The 27,245-nt window shown below is 31.0% G+C and overlaps 2 protein-coding genes across 3 annotated transcripts in view; both read left to right on the forward strand.

Moving 5' to 3' along the window:
* Window positions 1-27,245, forward strand: part of LOC145331028 (leucine-rich repeat-containing protein 40-like) — a 99,144-nt gene that overhangs the window by 61,519 nt on the left and 10,380 nt on the right. The gene's annotated exons all lie outside the window — the stretch shown is intronic.
* On the forward strand, window positions 1,589-25,751 carry LOC145331035 (uncharacterized). The gene is made up of 11 exons (XM_080175647.1): window positions 1,589-1,660; window positions 3,762-3,886; window positions 9,780-9,842; window positions 10,509-10,556; window positions 12,018-12,056; window positions 13,497-13,574; window positions 14,567-14,646; window positions 15,181-15,229; window positions 16,879-16,971; window positions 19,467-19,503; window positions 25,353-25,751. Exons 2-11 carry the CDS (start codon window positions 3,780-3,782, stop codon window positions 25,485-25,487), a joined length of 729 nt encoding a protein of 242 aa, XP_080031773.1. The 5' UTR covers window positions 1,589-1,660; window positions 3,762-3,779; the 3' UTR covers window positions 25,488-25,751.

A 27,245-nucleotide genomic window follows, 5' to 3' on the forward strand; every position in this document is an offset into this window, starting at 1 on the left:
GTAATTCTCTTGCCAACTTACTATTTTTCGTTGAACTACGATTTAATTTCGTTTATTTAACCAAAAAGCAAAAGCAAAAAATGTTGATTTAATTTTCAACTAAATACATAAAAATCAACTAATTTACAATAGTAGCCATAAAAAATGTTGTACATTAATTACTTGATTTTTTAGCTTCGCTTTTATGTACGTTGTTATTCTTTATTTTATATTCAATTAAATGTCATGACAATACAAATCAACATTTTTTTAAATATATTCTAATAGAAAATCAATAATATTGATAATATTAAAAGTGTCATTGAAAGGGTTGATTTATTCCTATAGTAGTTAATAGAGGCTTCGACGTTTAGGGGGGGGGGGTTATAAAATCTTAGAAAAATAGCAATAAACCACAAAAGGACCAATTGGTTTTATAATAAGTGTAACTAAGCCTCTTTTGACATTTTTATGTTTTATCTTACAAAAACTTAAGGACATTTTGTGATGTAACTTAACACCTGTGCTTAATCATCATTACACACACATAAAAACTAAATAATATCTTCAAATGTAAAATTACTAGGAATCTGGATTTTCTCAATTCTTAAATTTCTGAGGTATTATAATTTTATAATTTAATTTCATATTTAAATTTATGTATTTAGTCGTCGTTATGTAACATTTTCTTTGCTATCCTAAGCAATACAATCAATCATTTTTTTGTAAAGCAACGTTTTAAACTTTTAATTAATGACAACTTTTATATATAAAAAAGGATAACAAGGATAAAAGCGAACGTTAACACTTGTAGAGTGTGAGTACTGAATAATCAAAATATAAATGTATAAAAGTCAAATCAAAATGGTAAGTAAATTTGTTGTAAAAAATACATTTAGGACTTTATTATAGAGTACCTGGCTTATGATATGTACTTTGTTGTCCTAGGAACCAGGATAATTTTATCACAAAAAGATTTGTTTAAAAAAAGTTAAAAAAGCAACATGTTTAAAATGGACGTACGGACATTAAACTAACGATCATAGAGTTAATACGCTTTCTAAATCGTACCTAAATACTACAGGAATCACCATGCAAAGTTTCGAAACGATAGGACAATTCTAACCTTTTTAAATTAAAGCATAGAGCTAAAAGTCTGTGACGTACGGACGTACTGACGTAAGTATGGGCGGACCGACTCTGATTATAGAAAATCTCCGCTTTTAAAAAATAGTACTGACTATAGTACTAATTTATTGTAGATACTGGTGGATTTGGTTGATACCAGCTCCTGGAGAATCTTATTTTCCTTTGCTTCATCTTGGCACTTCAGGAAAAGAATAAATCATAATAATTTGATTTGATTTTATAGAAAACTTATTTAAGCCCATTGTAATTAGTTTTGTTGAAAATAAAACTTTCTACTTTTAGATCCTAAACATCTCTGTAAGTATCTACTTTCCCCACAGAATTTGTTTTTAGAATTTCTTTATAAATTCAATATGGGATTCTTTTCTTATTTTCAAGTTCGGTGATATAAATATCTATTAAAAATCTCTAAAACTGATTATAAAAACCATTGCATCATGTATAAGCTTTATTAAATGACCTTATAAATGTAAAATAGTGTTTAATAAATGTAGAATGATTTGTTTTGTGTTTAGAGCAATCAGTAAGCCAGGTAAAGTTTTAGTAAATTTTGAAGCTCCACGTTAAGGAAGCTTGCCTGAAAAGCAAACCCCAACCGGCCTATCAGTTTCAGTGATATCTTAGTCTTACTACTTGTTACATTTACTAAAGAATTGAGAACGATTGGTGCCTTTACATAAAGTGCCTTTTGAACACAAGACCCTTTCCATCCCCTATTTTTGAAATAAATTGAAAGTAAAAGGGAGTAAGTTATTTTCTGTATGCCTAATCCCTGTTGTTGCCCCAACTCTGCGGGGTTACCCTGTTCTCTAAATAACCTAACCTTACCTGACTTGAAGTAAAACAAAACACTCGAAAAACTATCCTTTATTATAATTTATTTCTAAATAAAGGGTGGGGCACTAGCCAATTTGAGGAAAACAATAGATAGAATTAAGGACCAGTCTTTTTTCATTTTTGGTATATAAGTTACTAGCGGCTACGCCCCTAGAGGCCTCTAGGGGCACTTGAGGAGGAGAGAGTCGAATTTAATAATTAAATTTTTATTTTAGATTTTAAAAGAAAAAGTAAAAAATAATTTTGGGGGGGCGAAAAATTTTTTTTGAGGGGGGGGTTGCCCTCCCCCCTCATTTTTAATTTTAGTTTAAAAAATTTTTTAAAAAATTTGGGGGGGGGGATTTTTCATTTTTTGGGAGGGTTGGGGGTGTCCCACCCCCCAAGAAAATAGTTATAAACTTTCCCGGGACCTATGAGAAGCTACCCTGTTAAGGAGAACCCGATCGGTTCAGCGGTTATAGCGAGATCCTTCGGTACAGACACACAGACTTTAGTATAAGGATTATCGTTAACCTATACATATTGTGTGTCCGTCCTTATGTCTGTCTGTCCATAAGTATTTCCGTCTGTAATAGTAAGTTATTAACATTGAATTTGCTTAGAAGAAGCGCTGAAAAGTGTCAAGTTTGACGTCATTAAAATACGTCTAAAAAGGAGGGATAAGAGGAGATGTGGGAAAGGAAAGCCCTAAAAAAGAGATGGATTTAGGCGTATTTTTATGACGTCACACATGGCACTTTCCAGCGCTTCGCTTAGGGGGACATTTATTGTAAGATGGACGTCTGATTTTTGCAATGAGTCATTTTTTGCCCAATTTAACAATGAAATTTAGACTAGTATTGTGTGTTTGTATGTGTGTTAGTACTGCGCTACTTATGACTATCATTTTACTTGTTTTTTTTTGTATAAAGAAAACAATACATTTATATTTATGATGTAAGACATGCTGTTTTTTGTATTACGTACTTAAATCTGTTTACATTTGTAGGTTTAGAGTGCATTATATTTATTTTTCTCGTATTCATCGAATCCGGTGGATAGGAACCGGTTCTCATCCCTACGAAAAAACTATGTCTAGCATCGTATTATATCCAGATTTCTACGAATATAGAAATGTACAATCATAAGATTAAAACCAAATTTTTTAGTCGGTGCCTTCGGCACCTCGAGGCTAAAAAACTAGTTTTAATCTCATATTTGTACTTTCTATATCCGCGGAAAGCCGTTTATAATACGATGCGAGAAATAACTATTATCTACTTTTCATGAATGTTTGTTGGTTTTATTACTTATGTATATGATAGTGAGAAATATGATTTTTGTTGAGTAATATTGGAGCCAGTGATCAATAACAATTTTGCATTATGGTTATGAAAGGAAAAAATATCAGAAATGTCGAAATTATAAGTTTTTCCCGAATTAAAAAGTAATAATTTTTTTGTCGATGAGGCGAAACTCATTAAAAATGTCAGTTAAGGAGGAGCTATCAAAGGGTAGATTGTCTATAAAATCAAGATTTGGTTCAGAGATACCACAAAATAAGATCTAGTTCTCTTGTCCTCTATCTGAGGCTAAAGAAATTTTTATCCTTGTAAATAAACTAGTGAGAGTTTTTTTGTCTTAAGCTCAAGCTCTTAATAACTATTGAGTCGATTGGTTTCTCTAATCTAAGTAAGCTTTACATGGGTCCTGTGATAGTTTTAGGCTATTTTATTATCTAAAGTCTTGGGATGGTTTTAATCAGGTTTTAATACGGAGCCCTTAAAAGATAATATTTCTAACCCTTTTAATTTCAGTACGGAGGCAAAGACGACATGAAGTTGCGTCAGCCCTGGAGGTTTCCAAGCCTAGTTTCTCTACCCCTGTACCCACAGACTAATCCTATCATTCATCTCACAGTACCTGATTCCAAAACTTCTAGGTAATGTTCAAATTTAAAGTTCAGGGAAGGAGGGGAAACAGAAATGTCTAAGCCCCCCCCCTTCCCCCCATTAGTTCATGTAAGTACATTAAATTTCTGTCTCGAGGGGCTAACAAAAATGGTTTAATTTCAAAAATTTTCATTTTAATATCTACGGAAAGTTGTCTATAATACAATGCGAAAGATACTAGGATTCTTACTTTAATTCTACTTTTTTTTGAATTTCAAAATAGAACATTTTAGAATATATCATTAAATCTTTTCAGTGAAAATATACCGTATTAAAAGTGAAGCTTTTCTATAATTAGGTCGGTCCGTCCGTCCGAGACAGATAGCCTTTTTTTGTTAATTTAGGCATGTTAGAATTGTCCTATCGATTTCAAATTTTGCATGGTGATCACTGTAAAGTGTGTTACCTTTTTTTATGTTTTATTATTATTTGGCCACAACTTGGTCAAAAATGCTCACAAATCAGATTTTTTTCGACCAAAGATACTCAAATGGTTCCTTTACAAGCCCAATCAATCAGTTTTAAGATATCTTTATATTTCAAGGAAAATTGATAAAAATACTAAAAAAACGGCAAATTTGGGTGTTACCTTTTATATGCACAGATACCATAAAATCAACAGAAAAAATACTTATTTTTACTTTTCTGTCATTTTTAAAGTATGATTCTGTTAAATTGGCTATTCTTGAAGGGATTTATGCATTGATTATACTGAAACATAATATTGGGCAGAAATTAATGTATTTCAAAGAAAGAAAATTTTGAAAATAAGAAATTAGACCTCAATCACTTCAGAGGACAGCTGCCAACCTCCAGTTGACAGGATGTAGTTAAATACTTGTTAGCAATAATAATTAGCCCAAAAAGTAAAACAAAAAGTTTTTTAATATGGCAAAAAAATGATAATCTAAATCCTAATTTTGGGGATGATGATCTTAAAGACGCTCTTGCTGTTGGTGATGATGACCCAGATGGTATCCAAATACATGAGCATTATGACAACTTATCTATTAAACTATTGTCCGATTTTTGTATTTGTAGCATTCTCCAATCAAGAGAAATCCCAAAACATACAATCATGGTTTTTAAATTCTCCAATTCATAAGGTAAATATAGTAGATTTTAAAAGATGGTTATATTTCTTGTTACAACTTTTAATTGGAGGCTGCTACAAATTAAAAAATTGGACCCTAGTTCAATAGACGAGTTGTCATAACGCTCATGTACTTGGATACCATCTGGGTCATCATCACCACCAGTAAGAGCGTCCTTTAGATCATCATTACCCTGTCCCGTTTTAGAAAAAATTTGTTAAAATTTTTGCCCCCAGCCATAATATGGTTGATTTATGCAAAATAATGACCCATGCAAAATATTTTTTCTGTAATGCAAAAATTGCGATGGTACAAGCACTGCAAAATTTTTAAAATTTGCAAAAAAGACCTGTTTTTAAAGCTCTTGTACCATCTCAATTTTAAAGATTTTTACAAAATTTCAATTCTAGTGTGTCAAAATAAACCAGAAATTTACCAAAAAAAATGGGGGCAGTCTCAATTCTAACATATGAAGGACAAAGGTGTAGCAAGTAATTTTCCAAAGTAAAAATTGCCAGATTTCATACACAAATAATAGGGTTAGGCCGGATTGGATGGATACAGATATCCGGCTGATCTATAATTCTGGATATCAAGTATTTAGGTTTATATTGACACACTAGAATTGAAATTTCATAAAAATCTTTAAAATTGAGATGAAACAAAAGCTTTAAAAACGGTCTTTTTGCAGATTTTAAAAAGTTTGTACCTTCTCAATTTTAAAGATTTTTACGAAATTTCAATTCTAGTGTGTCAATATAACCCTAAATACTTGATATCCAGAATTATGAATCAGCCGTATATCTGTATCTATCGATTCCAGCCCAACCCCATTATTTATGTATGAAATCTGGCAATTTTTACTTTGGAAAATTACTTGCTACACCTTCTTCCATTATATGTTAGAATTGAGACTGCCTTCATTTTTTTTGGTAAATTTCAGGTTTATATAGACACACTAGAATTGAAATTTTGTAAAAATCTTTAAAATTGAGATGGTACAAGAGCTTTAAAAACAGGTCTTTTTTGCAAATTTTAAAAACTTTGCAGTGCTTGTACCATCGCAATTTTTGCATTACAGAAAAAATATTTTGCATGGGTCAATATTTTGCATAAATCAACTATATTATGGCTGGGGGCAAAAATTTTAACAAAATTTTTCAAATCCGGGACAGGCTAATCATCATCCCCAAAATTAAGATTTAGATTATCATTTTTTTTACCATATTAAAACACTTTTTGTTTTACTTTTTGGGCTAATTATTATTGCTAACAAGTATTTAACTACATCCTGTCAACTGGAGGTTGGCAGCTGTCCTCTGAAGTGATAGTGGTCGAATTTCTTATTTTCCAAATTTTCTTTCTTTGTAATACACTAATTTCTGCCCAATATTATGTTTCAGTATATTTCAATGCATAAATCCCTTCAAGAATAGCCAATTTTACAGAATCAAACTTTAAAAATAACAGAAAAGTAAAAATAAGTATTTTTTCTGTTGATTTTATGGTATCTGTGCATAAAAAAGGTAACACCCAAATTTGCTGTTTTTTAGTATTTTCATGATTTTTTCTTGAAATATAAAGATTTCTTAAAACTGATTTATTGGGCTTGTAAAGGAACCATTTGAGTATCTTTAGTCGAAAAAGGTCTGATTTGTGAGCATTTTTGACCAAGTTGTGGCCAAATAATAATAAAACATAAAAAAAAGGTAACACACTTTAGTAGTTAGAAAGCTTAGCAACTCTATAATCGTTACCAGAATGTCCGTACGTCCATTTTAAACATGTTTTTTTTTACTTTTTAACAACAAATTTTTATGTGAACTAATCATCCGAATGTTCTGCTATAAAGTACAATATTATAAGCAAAGCAACTCTATGATCTAGTCCTAAAATGTAATTATGTCCATAAACATTATCCTGTATCAAGAAGTTTTTCAACAAATATACTCACAATTTTGCTTTGTCTCTTATTCTTTTATATTCTGATTATTCAGTTCTGACACTATACAAGTGTCAATGTGCGTTTGTCCAACCGTTTCATAGCTTCGCTTTTATGGATGTTGTCATCCTTGTTTACTTTACACTTAAATCAACGTACATTTTTAGAGTGCCAAGGTAATTGATTAGGTTTAAATATTCCGCAGTTATAAAGTAGCTGTGCTACTAATAATTTTAATCATAAAAGGAATGATTAAAGTAAAAAATTAAAATTTTAAGTAAGCAAGAACTAATACCAAATGTATTTTGTTTTGATAATATGATTTGGTTTAAGTTACATGTTACAGAAATTTGGAATGCAGTTAAATATGATCTTATCATTTTGATATTTTTGTACTTTAAATGTGAGAAATTAAAATATTGAATTATTATTTTCATTAGAATTTAACTGAAATTGTTCTGACATTTATCTAAATGGTTTTATTGTTAATTTCAACAAGATCAATAATGTTTATAAGTAGCGCAGCAATAACATAAATATCAACATAATAACATGAATTATCAATAAATCATAAATTATATAAATAGAAAAGATAATCTAATTAATATTATTTTTAAATTAATAAAGTACGCTAATCAATATAGAATGTCTTTACTAATGGATATATTATTACTTGGATCTTTCACAAGATTATCATGTACTCTAATAAAGTAAAACTTGTAGCTGGCTAGAATAGCGACACTGACTTATTATATGGATGAAATGAAAAAAACATAACTGTCTTTTTTACCCATATGTGTTCACTTTTAACCAATAATATTGTCGGGTTGTTCCTACACTGTCTTCCTTTTGGATTAATTAAGGGATTGAGGTTTTAGACTTCCTTATTGATATACATATAGTTATAGAGTAACTACACTATTCTAATAATGATGAATATGCATTATTCTCAAATTGTATTCCGAAACCGGAACAGAAACATATATTCAGGGTTTTAATTGATCTTTTTCTTTGTATAATGTTCTTAAAATGAAGCTTTTAATAATAAGTTCACGGAAAAAGACTTTTTCATCATAATTATTTATTTGAAATTTATTCAGTCTTGTGTAGTTTAGCTGGATGTTAAATCCCTGAATAGACAAAAATCTACCCATAACCGACTAAAATACCCCCTTAAATTAAATCTGCAATTTGATTGGTAAGAACTTTTGATCGAAAAGTGAGACATTCCACTTTTTGCATTCCACTAAAATTTAACTCAAATTGGTTTGATTTTTTGTACATCTATCCCTTTTTTCTCTCCATTTAAACCTATTAAAACTGAGAAGTTTTGAAATTTACAGATTTTCTATTATAAAATAAATTTTAGATTTTAGTGTCAACGCTTCATTACAAAGAGGGTAATGTTTTTCGCGTTTGGTTATAATTAATATTAGTTTGACCTAATAAGCGCATTTGATTGGAAGCTAGCACCCAACTTTACATTGTCATGAACCTCGTAAAAGTGTCGAACTATGACGTCAGAAAAAAATAACAATTAACCAATGAGAAGCCAGTATTCACTGTAATTGACCAATGGTAAAATATATAGCGATCTCTCATTGGTTAATTGTTAATTTTTTCTGACGTCATAGTCAGACACTTTTACTGGGTTCCATTGTCATGTCCGTGAGGTGATTTTTTGGGGAGAGTGGAGACAACCTCAAGAAAAAAAGTTTAAAGCTTCTTGGCGTCCATAAGAAGCTTCACTCTAAAGGCTCAGAGGGGATAGCATATCGGTTCAGCGGGTAGCGAAATCCTTAGCTACACACAGAACGACAAACAACAAACAGGCATAAAGACAGAGATACATGCTAATACTTTTATGCGATAATACAAGATACGTTATATTATTTTATGACTAATGTCGATAATTCTGTGATAAATTAAAATAAGTTTCTATATGTAAATTTTAAAACTTGTTCAAGAAAAAATATACAGTTTGACACATATATATAGTGATTTCCAAACATATTTACATTGACGTGTAAATGCACAGATTTTAAATATTTTTTTCCTTTTCCAAAACTTTCTTTTTACTTTTGTTAAAAATAAAAACAAGAATGTAATTGTAAACATACATAGTAGCGGAACTTGAAATATTTATTTATCATATCGTATTATAGACAGCTTTCCGCGGATAATAAAATGAAAAATTAAATATTTAAACCAGTTTTGTTAGCCCCAGGGGGGGGGGGCGAAGGTATTCAATATCAATGGAAAATTATATGTAATACAAGGGTTCATGGTCAGTATGGCTGATAACAATTCTATACAAGATAATATCCCTTTCTCCCTGGCTTTGTTAATAGAGATTTTTTTAATTAAAATAATGTAAGTTTATGATGCGTAATTTTTCGTCTAATTTAAATTTGAAAGATTTAGAAAGGAAAAAAGCATATTATTATATAACAACTCCCACATACCACTCTACAAAATTGGTAAATAAATTATGAACTCATACTTTTAGAAATTATTTAGTTTTTTAGAGAAATAGTCTTATGAAAGATATTTTATGGGTTTAAATGTTGCTCAGTAGCTAGCTACTAAATTTAAGGTATGTCCGCACGTCCGTCCGTCCGTTCGTATAGCTAAAGATGGTTTTAGGCCATTTTTTGGCTGTTATTAATTAACCCTTTTAACACAGAATCTCTAGACGCTAGGGACGCAGCCGCTAGTACTGTACTTATTATCATAGTTTTTCTCAATATAATAAGATATGCAAGTGAGAATTTAATCAGAAGGGTGTTGAAATATGCAAAGCTGTATTGTCGTGAAATGTTTTAGACAGATTTCTTTATATTTTAGGTCTCCGTCACTGCCCTCTATGAGGGGTTCTTTCAAATCATTTTTCCCAGCTACCTCGTACAGGTGAGATCCTTGTTTATTTTTAGAAGAGCACAGATGCTCGAAAACTAGGATATGTCTACATAAATGTCCTTCTTTTCGCACGTCCCTAGATCAAAGAAATATCTGAATAAGTCATTATTTACCCTAATTACTATTTGTTTTGTGTATATGTTTTGATTTAGATAAAAGTTCGATTAAATCTTAAATTAGCAAAGCTTTTTTGGCAATTAGATAAGTCAAAAACAGGAAATTAGAGAGATTCAGATTCAGCTGGACCAATTGGATTTTTACTTAGTAGGGAAAACTTAAAGTTGGGGATGGGAAATTAGGGAATGTATTTCATCATATTTTCATCCCTCCCCCTCAGAAAAAAAACTATTGTAAAGTATCTTTGCTTTTATAAATATAGAAATATACGAATTAATTGTATTTATTTTTAGATTACAGATATAAGGGTCTATGTTTTCTTGAAACAATTAAAAGTAGAACAAATTACCAGGGCTCGGCAGGCAGCCATGCCTCAAAGGCGAACTAAAATCTTTTTATCAAAAAGTTCCCCCTTAAGAATAGAGAAAAGCTTGGATAACCCTATTTATCTTTCTAGATTTATCTTTGTCTGTTCTATTAAATATTGTTAAGAATACTGAACCCTTTGCAGCCGAAGTTATCATATTTCTAATAATTTAGATCAGATTCTGAGCCAAATATCTCAATTAATGGCTACAGTAGAAACAGGTAATTATTATATTAGAGATCAGGGTGCTTTATCACAAAGTGCGGGTGTAACTTTTACCCCCCCCCCCCTACCCCGCATATTTTTAAAATAAAAATGTTAGTGTAGTTTTTTCCTTGTGCCTAACCCCTGAAGGGGGCCCATCCTGTTACATTACCATGTATACCCAATATTATAACCTAAAGTAATAAACAAACAGACCAAAAACTCCCCCCCCCCCCTCCCCTATTTTCGATTTATTTCAAAATTATATGGGGGGAGGGGGGGGCTTACATTATAGTACTTTGTGTGAAAGCGACGAGATTATTCCTTATTTTTTTAATGTACCAGAAGACATCCTCTTCCTCTCTCCACTCTTTAATTTTGTGTGGGATGTTGGATATTTGATTTATTAACAATACCTGCCAACTGCACAATTACTTGTTTAACATTTTCTTTTGGCTATAATTCTATAGTCATACTTTGTGTATTAACCTTCAGGTGATTTTTTGAAAATGTTCCTGGGTTTGTATTGTATTGTTACTCTCTTTTGTTTTTAATATTGAACGGTGAAGGAGTGGGGGCGACCGTCAGATTATCTGTAAAGAAAAAGGGGAATTAGCCCCCAATGCATATCAATCAATGCAAGGTCAGATGTAGGGGTTAATGAAAAATTATGTTAATTTTTCTTGTCAAACGATAATAAGCGATGTATGAGGTAGAAAAAAAATCTGTTGTGGCTTTTACTTCATTAATATTCATTTTTTCTTTTTTTATTTGTTGGAATAAAGAATTTTTTATCAATTTAAGTTTGGACAATAAATGATTGACTAAAAAAGAACTACATTTATTTTAAGGAGTTTTATTGTGATTTTTATAGGAAGCATTTTAGAGTAAAGTTTTTTTTAATATTTAGACATAGAATTTCATCAAAATGTTAACTTGAATTTTGAACATTAAACTAGATTAAATCAATTAAAATTACTTTTTTTAGAGAAATTTTGATAAATTTTTCAATGTTTTTGACATAATAACAATTTCATAATCTTCTAATTAAAATTAATAAAAGTCTGATGACGCCAGTAAAAAAATCAAGATCATTATTTTTAAAGATTAATTAGATATCTTTTAAATTTCATTTTTAAGATTAAATTATCTTTATGACAAAATACGTTTATAAACATTAAATTTTCTAGATTTTAAATAAACTTTTGATTTCAAAATCCTGAATTCAAAAAAAAAATTTGTAGTATTAATGTATTTATATTATAAAACAATTCCTTTATAAGTTTAATTTAGAAATAATTAGTTTATTTCTAAAAATACTTTATATTAAAATTGGCTTAATTATTGCACATAAATCAAATTCTTTTTTTATAAATGGTGTGGAAGTGTACAGAGTAAAAGGATTTTTTAGGTTTTTATTCCAGTATTTACGGATGTTATTGCCGTTGTTTAATTAATCTGTTTTTTTTGTTATTCAGACAACCAAGTATATGCATCACAAGAGCAAGTGTTGAGAGGTAATTATTTTGTTATTTAGATAACCAAGTCACGGATCTAAAGGGATAGGACAATAGCCGATAAATTTATGTACATCTCTATTGATAATACACAAAATTACGACTTCTGTAGATTACTATTAATGTTAGAAACGTTTGGACACTCAACTTAATAAACCAATCAATTAAAATGTAATAAAAGTCCCTAAAGTTGTCAAGCCAACGAATAAGAAAACTTTATTATAAAACTTTGGGGACTAATGTAATAAACAGCCCAATGTCCTCTCCCTCCCTGCAACCAAGTATTTGCATCACAAGAGCAAGTGTTAAGAGGTAATTAAACTATTTACAGTAGCAAGTCATCTCTATAACTAACTAAGTCTGTCCATCCTTCGCTAATTCCGTCACGCTAATGAGGCAAGGCAATACGTAGTTGCTATTTCAAATAGACTGCTGCATTTTGTGTAAAGTGTATAGTTATACAATTATAATTATTAGGTCCGTCGCGTCGGTTATGCTCCAAGTAAAGTTCTTGTAACAAATATGATTTACTTAGCTGTTTATAGAGATAGATGGCTGAACTATTTATAAAGATTCTTTGCTGGACAAATGAATTAAATATTAGTTGGATCTTACACCAGATTAATATGTACTATAATAAACTGAAACGTGTAGCTGGCTAAAATAACGACCCCTCACGCCACTATTCACTCCCTTTACCTCTTATCCCATCCTAATGCATAAACGAAGTGATCAATAAGTGATGTCCATTGCCTAAAGGACATCAAACCTCTTATTACCTATACAATTTTTTGCTCCTATTTAACAAAGGTGTCCTTGTTAATTATCCAAGTGGATAATAAGTTTAAGAATAGTTTAATAGGCTTATTTTCGAATTATAAATTATTTATTTATTGTGTACCTTTGGATTTTTCATATTCTATAACCTTTTGATAACATTAAATTGCCCCCTTTAGCATTTAACAGGCTTATTCTATTGCATTTTGACTACCAGACAAAAATTGTGCAAAAAAGGGTTAGATTACTGAAAACTGTAATTTTACTTTAGAAACTTATTGTTTAATTTACATACGCAATATATATTAAAAGATTTTCAAAAATTTGCAAATTAACAAATTTTTAGCAAATAAAAACCAAAATTTGCAAGGTTTATTATCACACTTTAACACAATATCTTTTAATTTTATATTAACATTGTTGAGGACATTTATATGACAAAGTACAAAGAAGTACAAATATTATTTTTAATTGTGTCATAGGTATCATTAAATAAACATGGATGACAACAACAATAATAGCGAGGCTTAAAAAATCATAAATTCAGACATGCGACCATTAACAAATACAGAATATTCACTATTATTTAAAAATTAAGAATTACTAGTCTATCCCAACATTACTCTAATACGGGATGCTTGAAATATTTTTTTTTATTTGCAGGGATGATGATAGATCCTGCAGTATACGGTTGGAAAGTCGCCTTCCATCAAATCTCAGCCTGGGTTCTAATGATCTGGGGTAAGTATTTTTATCACCAATTATACCAATAAAATTGATTTAACTATAAAATTTAACCGTTTAATGTAACATAACTTTTTTGTAGTTCTTTGGTCTTATAAACAACTTTCACCTTTATAGTGCGAAGCTTTTTTTATAACTAACTTTGTCTGTCCACCCATCAGGCTGTATGTCCGTAACGCTTTGGGGAAAATTTGATTTTCTTGGCTACTATTTAAAATAGTCAGATTAATTCTGCTTGAAGATTGCCCTTAAAATAAAGCATCCAGTATGTACAACTTACTTTGTTTATCGGTCCAGCTTTTCACATTGAAATTCATAGTGTAACAAGGATGAAGGATGACAACATCCATAAAAGCGAAGCTCTAAAACGGTATGACAGACTAATATCAACTCGTGTAGAGTGTCGGAGCTGAATGTAAAAAATCAGAATATTGAAGTTTTGACAAAAATATACTTAAATTTGTTGCGAAATTTCTTAAATACAGAATTCTGTTTAAGGACATACTGACATGTTTAGGACTTGATTATAGAGATACTTCGCTCATAGTATTGTACCTTATTGTAATTGGAATCAGTAATCCAAAAGTCAGGCTACTACAGGAATCATCATGCAAAGTTTGAAATCGATAGGACAATTTTAATATGCCTAAATTGACGAAAAAAGCTATCCGTTACAGACGGACTGACCGACTGACCCTAATTAAGGAATTAACTCGGCTGCTATATAACATAGGCAACATATTTGACGTGGTAAAAATTTTTTGACTATTCATCCCACTTCATCTATCCTTGTCTGTGTCCTATTCGCAATGCTCGCTGGAATTTCAAACTTATTTATTTTTCTCAGCTGTTGTTCAAGATAGATAGTTGCATTTTGCTGTCCCTGATTCTTCTCAGTAACTCACTATGTCCGTGTTATCAGAAATTAAATTAACTTTAATTTAAGAGCTTCGCAACTTATTAAATTTGTCATCCTTGTTTTTATTTAGAAGGTCAAACTGTCAGTTACCCCGAGAGCCTCAAAGTCCAAAACAAACCCGCTCTTATCTAAATCCTTTCATTGTGCCAGGTAAAAAAAAATATTCGAAGGAAGAGGGGCAGAAAAAAATAGCCTAAAACTATCCATAAACTTTATGGTATTGTTATATTAGCCAGCTGAGAGAAAACTTTATCAGGGTATTCGAGAATTACAATATCCACGTATTCTATATCCATTAGGTTAGAAGATACCATAGACGTCCAAGGGGGGGGGATTAATGGGGCGATTACCCCCCCCCCAAACGATTTTGGGGGTCCAAAATTTTTTTCATTTTACCTCCCCCCCCATTAAAATTTACCCCTACCCTGGGGGTAAATACCCCCCCCAAAAAAATAAAAATCTCTAATAAAAAAAATTTTTTGGGGGGGGTAAAAAAAATTTGCAATTTTACCCCCCCCCAAAAAAAAAAAAAAGAATTACCCCCCCCCCCCCAAAAAAAAAAAAAAAAGCTTGGACGTCTATGGAAGATACCTTAATGGGAGGGTTTTGATATAGGCTAGGCTGTATTTACCTATTAGTTTGTTTCTTTGGTAAGTAAATATTTTATCAAAAGTTTTGTTTTAGAACAGCGAAGTATTACACCAATTCTTTTCCCTCAACATCAAATGCACAGGTCAATTTTAGTATCTTTTAAGATAACAAAGAAAAATTGTCTTAATTAAGAATAATACAAGGGTGACAACAACCATTATAGCCAAGCTCAACAAACCAGTCAGACAAACAAACTTTGACAGATAAAAAGGAACAAGAGAAAATAAATCGAATGTACAGAAGAAGCTTTAAATGAACGGTTTGACCATTTTATGGAGTAGAAACGCTATTTGTACGGGGGAGGGGGGGTGGAGAATAGGGCGGAATAAATTGAAAGGGGAAATAAAATGATGCATGTTTATTGTTCATAATTCATTTAATATTCAAAATTATCTATATAGTTCAAACAAAAAATCCGTGTAAATCTACTACAAAGTTACTTATATACTGGATGCATAACACGGACAAACATACAGGGTGAGTCAGACAAAACTGAGTTTTCCGATTTTCTGATACAACCAGTAGGAATATGAAAAAATCAATTATAGGTTCTTGTTCTCTATAAAAATATACATTTACTTAGAAAAGGTGTTTTTTAATATCTCTGAAAACATCGGCGCTTTTTAGAGCAAAAAAAATTCAAAACGTGTGTGTGATGACTTTTATAGCCATTATTTTGTACTTTTTAGGTAGATTTATTTAAAATAAAAAATGTCTACCATTCTAAAAAGATAAACAAGCATATTTTTTTGTTTATTAAAATTTTTTCAACAGATTGTAAATATTTAACATCTTAAAAATACAATTTATTTAAATTAAAATATCACATTATAAATCAAACGCTTTGTTGCAATCTATTGTTAAGATTTAATACCCCATGACCGGAAATATTTCATCTTGTTACCTAAATTCCTACCCCCTCTTCTGAATTTCCTCTATATTTGGTGCAAGACTGGATTTAATCTACAAAATCTCCGCCCCCTTTTGACAAATTATACTTGTGTGTTATAATCCATCATAATAACTTCATTTAAATAGGGTAGGGTTTCTAAAAGGCATTTTTATTTTAAAAATTCAAACCTTGATAATTTTTTTATCTTAAGAGATTTTGTTGTCAAATAAAAAGGTTTTTTTTCTTTTTACTATAAGCTACGTTATTATAGAAGATTCTTTTAAACCACAATCATCACAATCAAGAAATATGAAAAAATGACAAATTGCAGTATTCTAAAAATGCTTTTGTGAAGAGCCAAAAAGCATTTCACCTTTAAAACTCATTAAAGTACTTTTCTTAGACCTTTTTCTAAATAAATATTGAAATTTTAGGATTTTTTTATACAAAATAGATGAGTTATTTTAATTATTCTTGATCAACATTTTTCACACAAGGCATTTTTTGACACCATACACCTATCATAAAGGCCGCATTTTTAGAGATAATGAAAAATACCTTTTACAAGTTTGATGTGCTTTTGTTCAGAGAACAAAGACATATAATTTTTTTTCTGTAAATCTCAGTTTTTTCTGACTCAGCCTGTACATACTCACATTTAAAGTTTGATTATAGAGATCCTTCGTTTATAAGATTGTCCCATACCGATCTTGGAAACTAAGTTACAAAAGTCAAGGGAATAAATCATCTAAAAATCATCATTCTGACTGACCCTAATTGTAGAAATCTTCGCTTTTAAAATCTTTGTAGTCACTAATAAAATAATTATAATTTTATAGAAGTCGGAGTGAGTTGATATCTATATGTGGGTCGCGGAGAGGAAGTGTTGTTAATGAAAATGATGATGACAACGGCATCCCCACTGTGCACAGGTAACGCCAAATATGGATAAATAACAATTACATCCCCACTGTGCACAGGTAACGCCAAATATGGATAAATAATAATTACATCCCCACTGTGCAGAGGTAACTAAAAGTAGGATAAACAACAATTACATCCCCACTGTGCAGCACAGGTAACACCAAATATGGATAAATAACAATTATATCCTCACTGTGCATAAGTAACAAAAAAGTAGGATAAATAACAATTGCATCCCCGGTGGGCACAGGTAACACAAAAGTAGGATAAATTGCATTAAAATCCCCACTGTGCACAGGTAACATAAAGTAGGAAAAATACTAATTACATCCCCACTGTGCACAGATAACACAAAAGTAGGATGAATAGCAATTACATCCCCACTGTGCACAGGTAACTAAAAGTAGGTTAAACAACAATTACATCCCCACTGTGCACAGGTAACACAAAAGTAGGATAAATAGCAATTATATCCTCACTGTGCACAGGTAACATAAAGTAGGAAAAATACTAATTACATCCCCAATGCAATGTGCATAGATAACACAAAAGTAGGATAAATAGCAATTATATCCCCACTGTGCACAGGTAACACAAAAGTAGGATAAAAAATAACAACTATTACATTAAAGTTAAAGAATAGAGAGGGGCGCGAGCATTATGTAACCCAACCCACGGGTTGGGATCAGTGACTTTCAATTGGGTCTTTGAATATTAGCCAATAGCGTCTCGGAAATATAAACACAACTGAGTCGCTACAAAAGAACAGAAAGCAATTTGCTACTAGACGAGTAGACAATGATATATTTAATTAATTATATATATAGATCTTAAAGGACAAAGAAAACACCATTACTTTCTATTATACGATATATTTGTTTTTCTATTCTATTTCGGGGAAATTGAATTTACTTGTTTAGAATCTGTAATGACTTTCTGAAATAAGGAGATATGTAAAATATATAAAATAAGGAAATGTAAAAAAAAGACATTTATAATAATCGATATAATATACGTGGATGGTGTACCAGATTTTAATAAAATGATGCTCGCGGCTGGCTAAAATGACATTACCCCCTTTACTCTATTCCCTCCCCTTCATCTAGATGAACGAACTGACTAATAAATGAGGTCCATATTATCCTGTACATTTTTGAGATGTGTAAATACAAAATTTTAAATTAATCTTCATCTAGAAACAGTCGCATTAGAAAAATATGTTTTACAGGTTGATTAGCTTTTTCGGTCATTTTATTTTTTCTTTTGGCTTCGCTCATAGGTTAACTTTGTTACGCCCCAAGAGAGGTAGTAATCGTAAGCTGTCATATTTACCAATTTTTCTTTGAATTACTTTTCTATTTAAGTGTTTCAAGGAGAAATGTAAGGGTTTCATTTGGTCAAATTCGAAGATTTTTTTTTGTTTTTAAAAAATAACATCTGATATTCTTTAAGCTCAATTGTTGTTGTTTTATTTTTAGGTTTTGCTTTAAAGCTACCATAGACATCCAAGGGAGGGGCGGGGGGGGTAGGGGGTATTTATTTGACACCCTCAAACTTTGAAATCCCATTTTACCCCTCAAAAATTTTTAAAACTTGCCTTAATTACCCCTCCCCCCTCACTCAAACCTTTAAAACCCCTCATTATACCCAACTCAAAACAAAAAGCTTAGAAACCCTTTGATTTTCTTTACAGCATGGTACCGGATTCAATTAATTTACACAGGATAAAAACTTGTTCTGAGCCATACCATAAGTTTATTGACCGATTCGTGTTTTAGACAATTTTGCATAACATTGAAATTAAAATTATGGAGTTTGGATGGCCCCAAACTTAGACCCAAGGGGCCACCAAAATGAATTATAAATTTATTCGTTTTACTGTCTACATAAATTACTATGCGATAAATATATTTAAGTTTTCAGCTGGTAGAGGGGGTAAAAATAATCCACTTAAAATATAAGGAAATTGCTGTGAATTCCTATATAAACATAAATATATTAAGAAAGAATGCAATTTTACCATAGGTCATCCCAAAGTCTATTTAGTATTTTTATATTGGCGATTTATTCCAATAAAATCAATTTTTTTTAATGACATTAAAGAAAAAGGTATATTAAAGAAAAATTAGCATGGTCAATAAATCACTGAATATGGCATTTATTTTTCTAAATTTTAAACGATGAATTTAAAATCTATAAGAGGGAGAGGACATTGGACTGTTAATCATGTGATCACCCAAAACTATATAATCACATTCTCCCAATAGTTGGCTCAATTTTTTGGGCGTTATAATATTGATTGGGTTGTGCAAATCAGCAGTATCAAAACTTTTTTGCCAATAATATTCATCTTCAGAAAGAGAACTACATCCTCCCAAGAAAAATCTTAATTGAAAAACCAATTTTCATCAATCACCCGCACCCCCCCCCCCCTTCCTTACCAAGTAAGTCAATTAAAAGTAGACAAGAAATTTAATTACTTTTATATTTTTATTTATTTCAGATCAAATCAGGACTTGTCAAGAACAAAATCACTTAAGGTAACTTTTAAATGTCTAATTATTTTTGTATTAAGTTGATTGGGGGTTAATTCTAGATCAGATTATGTTTAGTACTTATTTTGTACAAATGGAATTTTCTTGTGTTTTACAAACAGACACACAGACATCTTTTCTTTAGGGTACGTGCCTTTGCCTTATTTCAAGGAGTGGGAAGAGAGTTACCCCAAATTAATTTATTTGATTAATTTAATTCGAGATCCTTTCCTCTACCCAAAAACCTTCCGTGGACTAATACTAATATTTTCTAAAATTTTAAAACGAAAATTCCAGACATTTTTAAAGATCTTGGCTGACATGCAAACAGACAGACAAACATCCTGTTTCATTAAAGAACCGGATATATTATTTTAAATATTGTAAAAAGAAATTTGTGTGTTTTGACTTTAGGAACAAATTTGATATATGTTTTATTACACTATATAATAGAAATAAACTATAGTGCCAATGAAAAAAAAGAGTGTAAAAAAAATCCGGCAATATTATTGGATAAAAGCGTATAATGTCAAGCATATGAGAAAACATATAAATAAAGTCAGCTTTGAATAAATGCATTTTTTAGGATAAAGTTGGCTCTAATTAATTCATATCTTTAAACAAAAATTCGTTGCTGCATTATTATAATTCATCGTATAAATAAACCAATGGGTTCATCTGCTTCAATTTCCTCTTCAAGTTTGATGAAATGTAATTCCAGTTTGACCTTCTAGATCTATTATGTCTAATGATGGTTAACTACAAAATAGATATGAAGATAAAAAAGAATAAACACATCACGCCAAGCTACAATTGAATCAAGACAAAATAAATTGATATAGTTCATAGCTTCTCTCTTTCTCTCTCAAACTATATTTTATTTCAGTTTTTAGAGGCGAAGATACTCTTTTCACCCCTAAGAGTTGCCGCATAATCATAACAAGAAAAGCAAAAAATATTTATTTAAAATTTTGAACAACTTTGCTTTTATAAAGTTTTTCATAAAACCACTCCTGAAGGGAGTTAATTAAATGCCATTTTTATTAATTGCTTTGCTAAGGTCACGGAAATTAAGCCTTAAATAAATCATATATAGAGAGGTTTTATGACTTCATAAAAGCAAAGTTGTTCAAAATTTTAAATATATAATCTTTGCTTTCCTTGTCATGATTATGCGGCAACTCCTAGGGGGTGAAAATTGAATTTGAAATTTTCAAATCTAATTTTCTCAAAAGGACCCCGCTAAAATATTTTGGTTTTACCTGGAATCATAATGGTTTTATGTCTAATTTCACCATACATAGGTTCCAGAGCTCGGCACTTACTTTTGTCTTGATTCAATTGTAGCCTGGCGTGACATGCCTTTTACCCACTAACAGATAGCACGACATGGGACTGTTAAAGAGTAACTTCGCCTCTAAAAACTGAAATAAAATATAGTTTGAGAGAGAAAGAGAGAAGCTATGAACTATATCAATTTATTTTGTCAAGGTGGCAAGAAATATTTCAATTTCCTATTTAATACTCTATATAATTAGATCTAGAAAGTGATATGGTAAAAAAGAAAATTTATTATGGTTAAATAGATAGATAGATAGATAGATAGATAGATAGATAGATAAATAGATAGATAGATAGATAGATAGATAGATAGATAGATAGATAGATAGATAGATAGATAGATAGATAGATAGATAGATAGATAGATAGATAGATAGATAGATAGATAGATAGATAGATAGATAGATAGATAGATAGATAGATAGATAGATAGATAGATAGATAGATAGATAGATAGATAGATAGATAGATAGATAGATAGATAGATAGATAGATAGATAGATAGATAGATAGATAGATAGATAGATAGATAGATAGATAGATAGATAGATAGATAGATAGATAGATAGATAGATAGATAGATAGATAGATAGATAGATAGATAGACAGATAGATATATAGATAGATAAAGACGAGAAATCCAGATTAATCCAGAAAATATGTAGGAAATTGTAAAGGGAGAGTTAATACATTACAGAAAACTATAAAATAAGAAGAAAGTTCCAAGAAAAAAGCATTCATTTGAAAATTATATTACCAGCACATCAGACTGACATAACCATTCTGTAATTAATAACTAGAAAATCTCCCTGGAACCCATAGCCCCATAACCCAAAATTTGGTGAACTGAAATTAGTTTCCGAATGTGAACACATTTTCCTAGGTGTTTCCCAATCCTATCTCAATATTTGCTACTAGCTAAAAAACCTTCAAACTTCCAAAAAAAAAATCTAAATTTGAAAAATTAAAACTTTGAATGTATAATGTATAAATCGTTAATACATTCAAATTTTGATTTTTTTTTTTTGAAGTTTGAAGGTTTTTTAGTTAGTAGCAAATATTGAGATAGGATTGGGAAACACCCAGGAAAATGTGTTCACATTCGGAAACTAATTTCAGTTCATCCAAAATTTAATTTGATTCTTATATTTTTTATTAAACAAATATCACAATAAAGTTTTTATCTATGAAATGATATTTTCTGGAGAGACAAAAATTGTTAAAACCAGCCACATCATAACAAATTAAGTTTATTGAAACTTGTCTGCAATATTCAAAACTAACGAGTTAGCAGCATTTTGTGCGCTAGTACCCAAATTCAGTCAGAAACTACTAAATTCTTGCACATTCCCTTTAAGCCAGTACCCAAAGTTTGAGACTCCTAAAAATTGAATATTCGATCCATTGTCCCCTTCTTTACTCCCTGGTTTTTGCTACTACAAAAATAAAGGAAAAGCAAATGAGAAAATTGAAAAGGATTAATATTTTTATGTACTATTAATATACAAAATGTACGCACGAATATAAACATATTCAATAAGAAAATTAGATTAATTTCCAAAGGTTCTTATTAGTTCTTGTGTCGAAGTGGACATAACAATATCTTAATTACTAATAGTTTTATGATGATGTAAACCCACAAGATTATTTATATTCGCGGCGTGCAAAGGATTGTTGTCAAAAATTAAACAGAGGGTTTTAAAAATATAAAATTTTGGCAATAGTCCCTTTCGTGGCAACTCCCCTTAAGGGGCGATTCGTCGTATTTTTAAAATGGCTTTGTATAGGATATTATAGGTTAGGTTAGATTATATTGGGTTAGGTGATTGCCCCACAGGGTTAGGCAATTGGCCCCGCAGGGGGTAGAAATAGGAGAAAAGCTACTGTGAAAAATACGAACAATCGTCCCTTAAGGTGCGTTGTCACGAAAAGGACTATATCCAAAATTTTAAATCTAAAAAGTGTACACTTCACAAAAATTATGACTCATTAGAGTGTTTTATTAAATGTTTAGATGTTATATTTTTTAGTGAAAGAGCAAAAAGGAAACGAAAACTATTAGAAAAAAATTAAGGGAAATCAAATTACCTGCAATAAGAAAACCCCCCAAAAAGTCAAATTTTACAATAGGGCGGCCATTAAATTCAGACACAAACACTTAAAGAGTAACTTTGCTACTAGAAATGTGTGTTTATTTCGTTTAATAAATTCCATATCTCTTTTTTTAAAGACAAGACCAAACTAAATTTTAACAAGGATGACAACATCCATAAGTAGCGAAGCACAAAAAATCGTGGATGGGAATGTACAAGTAGATTTAAAATGTATTTTTAAAAATCAAGAATAGATTTACCGGAGAAAATAAACACGAAACCTTGTTTTATTTTGTAAGATGACAACATAAAAGATGCTTATAACAATGGGAAAAATTATTTTGATTCTGATATCCCAAAAAAGTTTGAAAATTGGATCAAAAACACCAAAGATATGGGGAAATATGTAAAACATATAAAAATAGCCCAAAACCTGCTAAAGGCAGTCTGACTGCAATGTTTTTTTTTTTTAACGAGAGGAAATTTAATTTTGATATCTATAACTGAAAAAATTTTGGAAATCGGACCATAAACATCAAAGATGTGGAGAAAAATTAGAAAAATATAAAAAATAGCCTAAAACCTGCTAAAAAGGGGTCCGACTGGCATCCATGCTTTATACTTAGGAGCCGAGAAAATCACGTTTCCCCTATTCTGTCTCAGACGGACGGACGGACGGACGGACATTTCGAATTATAGAGTAGCTTCGCTACTAAAAATAATTACTGAGCTACTTATGGATACAATTCCTTTGTTTTAATCAAGAAAATACATTTTTTCTAATAAAAATACTTTTTTGTACTGAAAGAAATGTTTCTATGTAATTTAATTGCTGAATCCATAAAAATTAGGAGGATAGGGAATAATTTCCTTTAAAAGAATCGCCAATGTATTACAATACTATAAACCAAGCTAAATTTGCTTGATTCACTTCACTAAAAGATGCGATTGATTTTTTCTTTGAAATATATTTCGTTATGAAGCAGCAGTAGACTGTAGTTACTAATTTTCAAATGTTAATGGTTATTAGTTGTGATAGATTTTAGTTGTTAAAGTTAGGATAATCCATATAATAAAGTAACAGGATGTTTGTCTGTGTGTCTGTACCGAAGGATCTCGCTAACCGCTGAACCGATCGGGTTCTCCTTAACAGGGTAGCTTATCATAGGTCCCGGGAAGGTTTTTAACTATTTTAGGGGAGGGTACCACCACCCTCCCGAGAGAAATCGCCCCTAGAAAAAAACTAAGGGCGTAGCCGCTAGTATTGTATTTAAAGCATATTATAAGAGATGTAAAAACTGTTTAATATGGACCTACTGACTTGCTGATAACGATTACAGAGTTGCTATGCTTTAGGAATTATACCATAGTATCCCTAGATATAAAATAAAGAATTATAAATTAATGTTCATCACCAATCATGATAAACTAAATTGCCCCTTTCGTTGATTAAAATTACTGGTGGAAAGTTTTGACAAAAATATGATTATACAGCCCAATCAAGGATTTCTAAAAGTCCTCATAATTTTTTAGCCAACGAATGAGATATCATGTTTATATAACTTTTGGGATCGGTTCCAGTGATCCAAAGGGATAAGATAATGGCCCATACGTTGATGTATATCCCTAATAATGATACACAGAATTACCCTTTCTGCAGATTTAAATTAGTGGTTGAAACGTTTTCTACACTCAACTTAATTAACCAACCAATCAGAAGTCACCAAACTTGCTAAGCCAACGAATAAGAAATCTTTGGGGACTAGTGTAATAAACAGCCCATTGTCCCATCTCTATCTGCCAATGTCCCTCCTTACTTAATCAGAATAGTTTTCCCTCTCTCTCCCTTATAATTTACTCTTTTATGTGTTTCTTTCTAAGTATTTATATTTTTCATCAAGATTTGTAGAAGTGGTTAAAAACAAAGAAAAAATTAGAATCTAATTTCAAGATAATATATTTGTAAGAAAAATATTATATAAACGCCTCTATAATAACTATCTAATATTTGAGATAGACGACTTATTATAGAAAATATTAATCCTGAATTGATTTGCTATAAAACGTTAAAGTTTTATTAAAAGCTATTCTATTATATAAAGTAGTAAGCTTTTTTTTCTGTAGCGAGGGATCTTGGTAACCACTGATCCGACATGGTTCACATTTACAGTAAAGATTAAGGGTCCAGGAAAGGTTGAAATATATTTTGGGGCAGGGTATCTCTACCCTCCTAAGAGAAATCGTCCCCAAAAAGAAGCTTCTCCCAATATTTTCTTAAAACTTTTCTAACAAAGTAAAATTGAAAATAAGCGATGGTTGACTCCCTTCAATTAAACTTCAGGTGCCCTAGATGCCTCTAGGGGCGTGGCCGCTATCAAATTAATAAATAAAAACTTATTTAAATTATTTACATTGTTTCAGGTGCCAAAATCTCGAACGACAGCTGCAAATTTGGCGGTTGCGCCAGCCGCCAACGGGCCGCGAGAAATACGGCTGCTTACAGAAGTGCTGGCCAGTTGGACAGGGAAAAGAAATAACAAAGTTACCCAAGTTTAATGTGAAGAAAAAGATGAAATATTGGCGCTTTCACACAATGTTCCTTGTTAAGCATAAACACCAGCCCTCCCCTAATTTTAACTAAATGGAAAATAAGGGGGAGGATAGTTTTTTAATACTTTATTATAGATCAGGTTAGGTTATAATGGGTTTCTTGTTAGCCCCGCAGGGTTAGAGCACCGTGTAGGGGTTAGACATTTCCTACTTATTTACTTTTTTTCAGGAGGAGGGGGGTATCAATGCTCAACAAGAATAATGTGTGAAAGCACCGAAAATTTTTTTAAAAAATGTTTAGTGTAAAAAATTTACTGTTTTATTCAATTAAAGAGTTTATTTTCCAGGTTGACTTCGAAACCGATTATAATATCCATTGGATTAGAACCGGTTCTCAGCCATACTAAAAAAGCATGTGTGGCATCGTATTATTCCACTAATAATATAATAAAAATTATTAATTTAATACTAGTTTTGTTAGCCCGGGCCTTAGCTCCTCGGGGCCAACAAAACTGGTGTTAATATTTTAATTTTTCATTTTAATATCCGCGAAAAGCTGTCTATAATACGATGTGATCAATAACTATTTCACTCTTGTTTTTCTTGCGGTGTCCATTCATTTCCGCATATTATAACATCTGCATAGATTACATATTCGCAATTAGGTGACAATTGTAAATAAATTAGAGTGTTTTTTACAAGTAATAGCGCTTACAATTACATAGGGCTGTCTGTGCTGCTGTAATAATATGCTGCTTTGTTGATTTGACAATATGATATATATGCGGAAGTATTAGAACGCTGAAATCTGCGAAAAAATAAAATTAGCTCTGCTTAAAAACAATGCAAATTTAAAGATGCAAAATAAACAAACAACAATTTTGTATCATCTATAATACAAAGTAGTACGATGTCTATCTGTCTGTCTGTCTATCTGTCCGTCTGTCTGAAGATTAAGATCTCAGTAACCACTACCGATTGGGTCCTGTGATGGTTTTAAGCTATTTTTTGGGGGGTAGAACACCCCCAACCCCACTCAAAAAATGAAAACCCCCCCTTAAATTTTTTTTTTCTTTTTAAAACTAAAATTTAAAAAGAGGGGTCTAACCTTCCACCCTCCCCTCCCCCCCCCCCCCAAAAAAAAAAAAATTTTTTACTTTTTCTTTTAAAGTCTAAATAACACAAAAATAGGTTGATCCAACCTCTTGGGGCAAAGCCCCTAGAGGCTAGGGGCGAAGTCGCTAGTATAATACAAAATAGTAAGATTTTTTATCTAAAGCTTAATATCTTTGAAATTGCTAGTTCGAAAGGGTTGTACTGTTCAAGGAAGCTTTATAAATATCTTGAGCTGGATTAGGCTACTTTCCTGACTTTTCCAGCCCTCCCCTAGAGGCTATGCCAATGTCATACTATACATATGCATAAATGCGTATTTTTTCCCCCTCCTTATATGGATTTTTATAGATTATTTAGGGAAAAAATGTGTGTATTTACTTTCAACGTGTGTTTTCATAGGTTTTGGTTTAAAATCAACAATAATATTTATTCAAGTTTTTTTGGTTTATTTTTTGGTCTTTTTGTACATTATAAAAACGTGAGATTACTCTTTAAAAGAGGGGATAAATGAGTCTAAAAAAGTTAAATTCAGAATTTATTCTTTCGTGCAGTGTTTGATCAAGGGGTCATGTGCACTAGGAAGAGAGGGGACAATTGGGTGTTTAGTTCCCAAAGTTTTATAACAACGTTTTCTTATTCGTTAGATTA

Source organism: Acartia tonsa, chromosome 11 (genome assembly GCF_053477335.1).
Source record: "Acartia tonsa isolate MP-2025a chromosome 11, ASM5347733v1, whole genome shotgun sequence".
NCBI lineage: Eukaryota > Metazoa > Arthropoda > Copepoda > Calanoida > Acartiidae > Acartia > Acartia tonsa.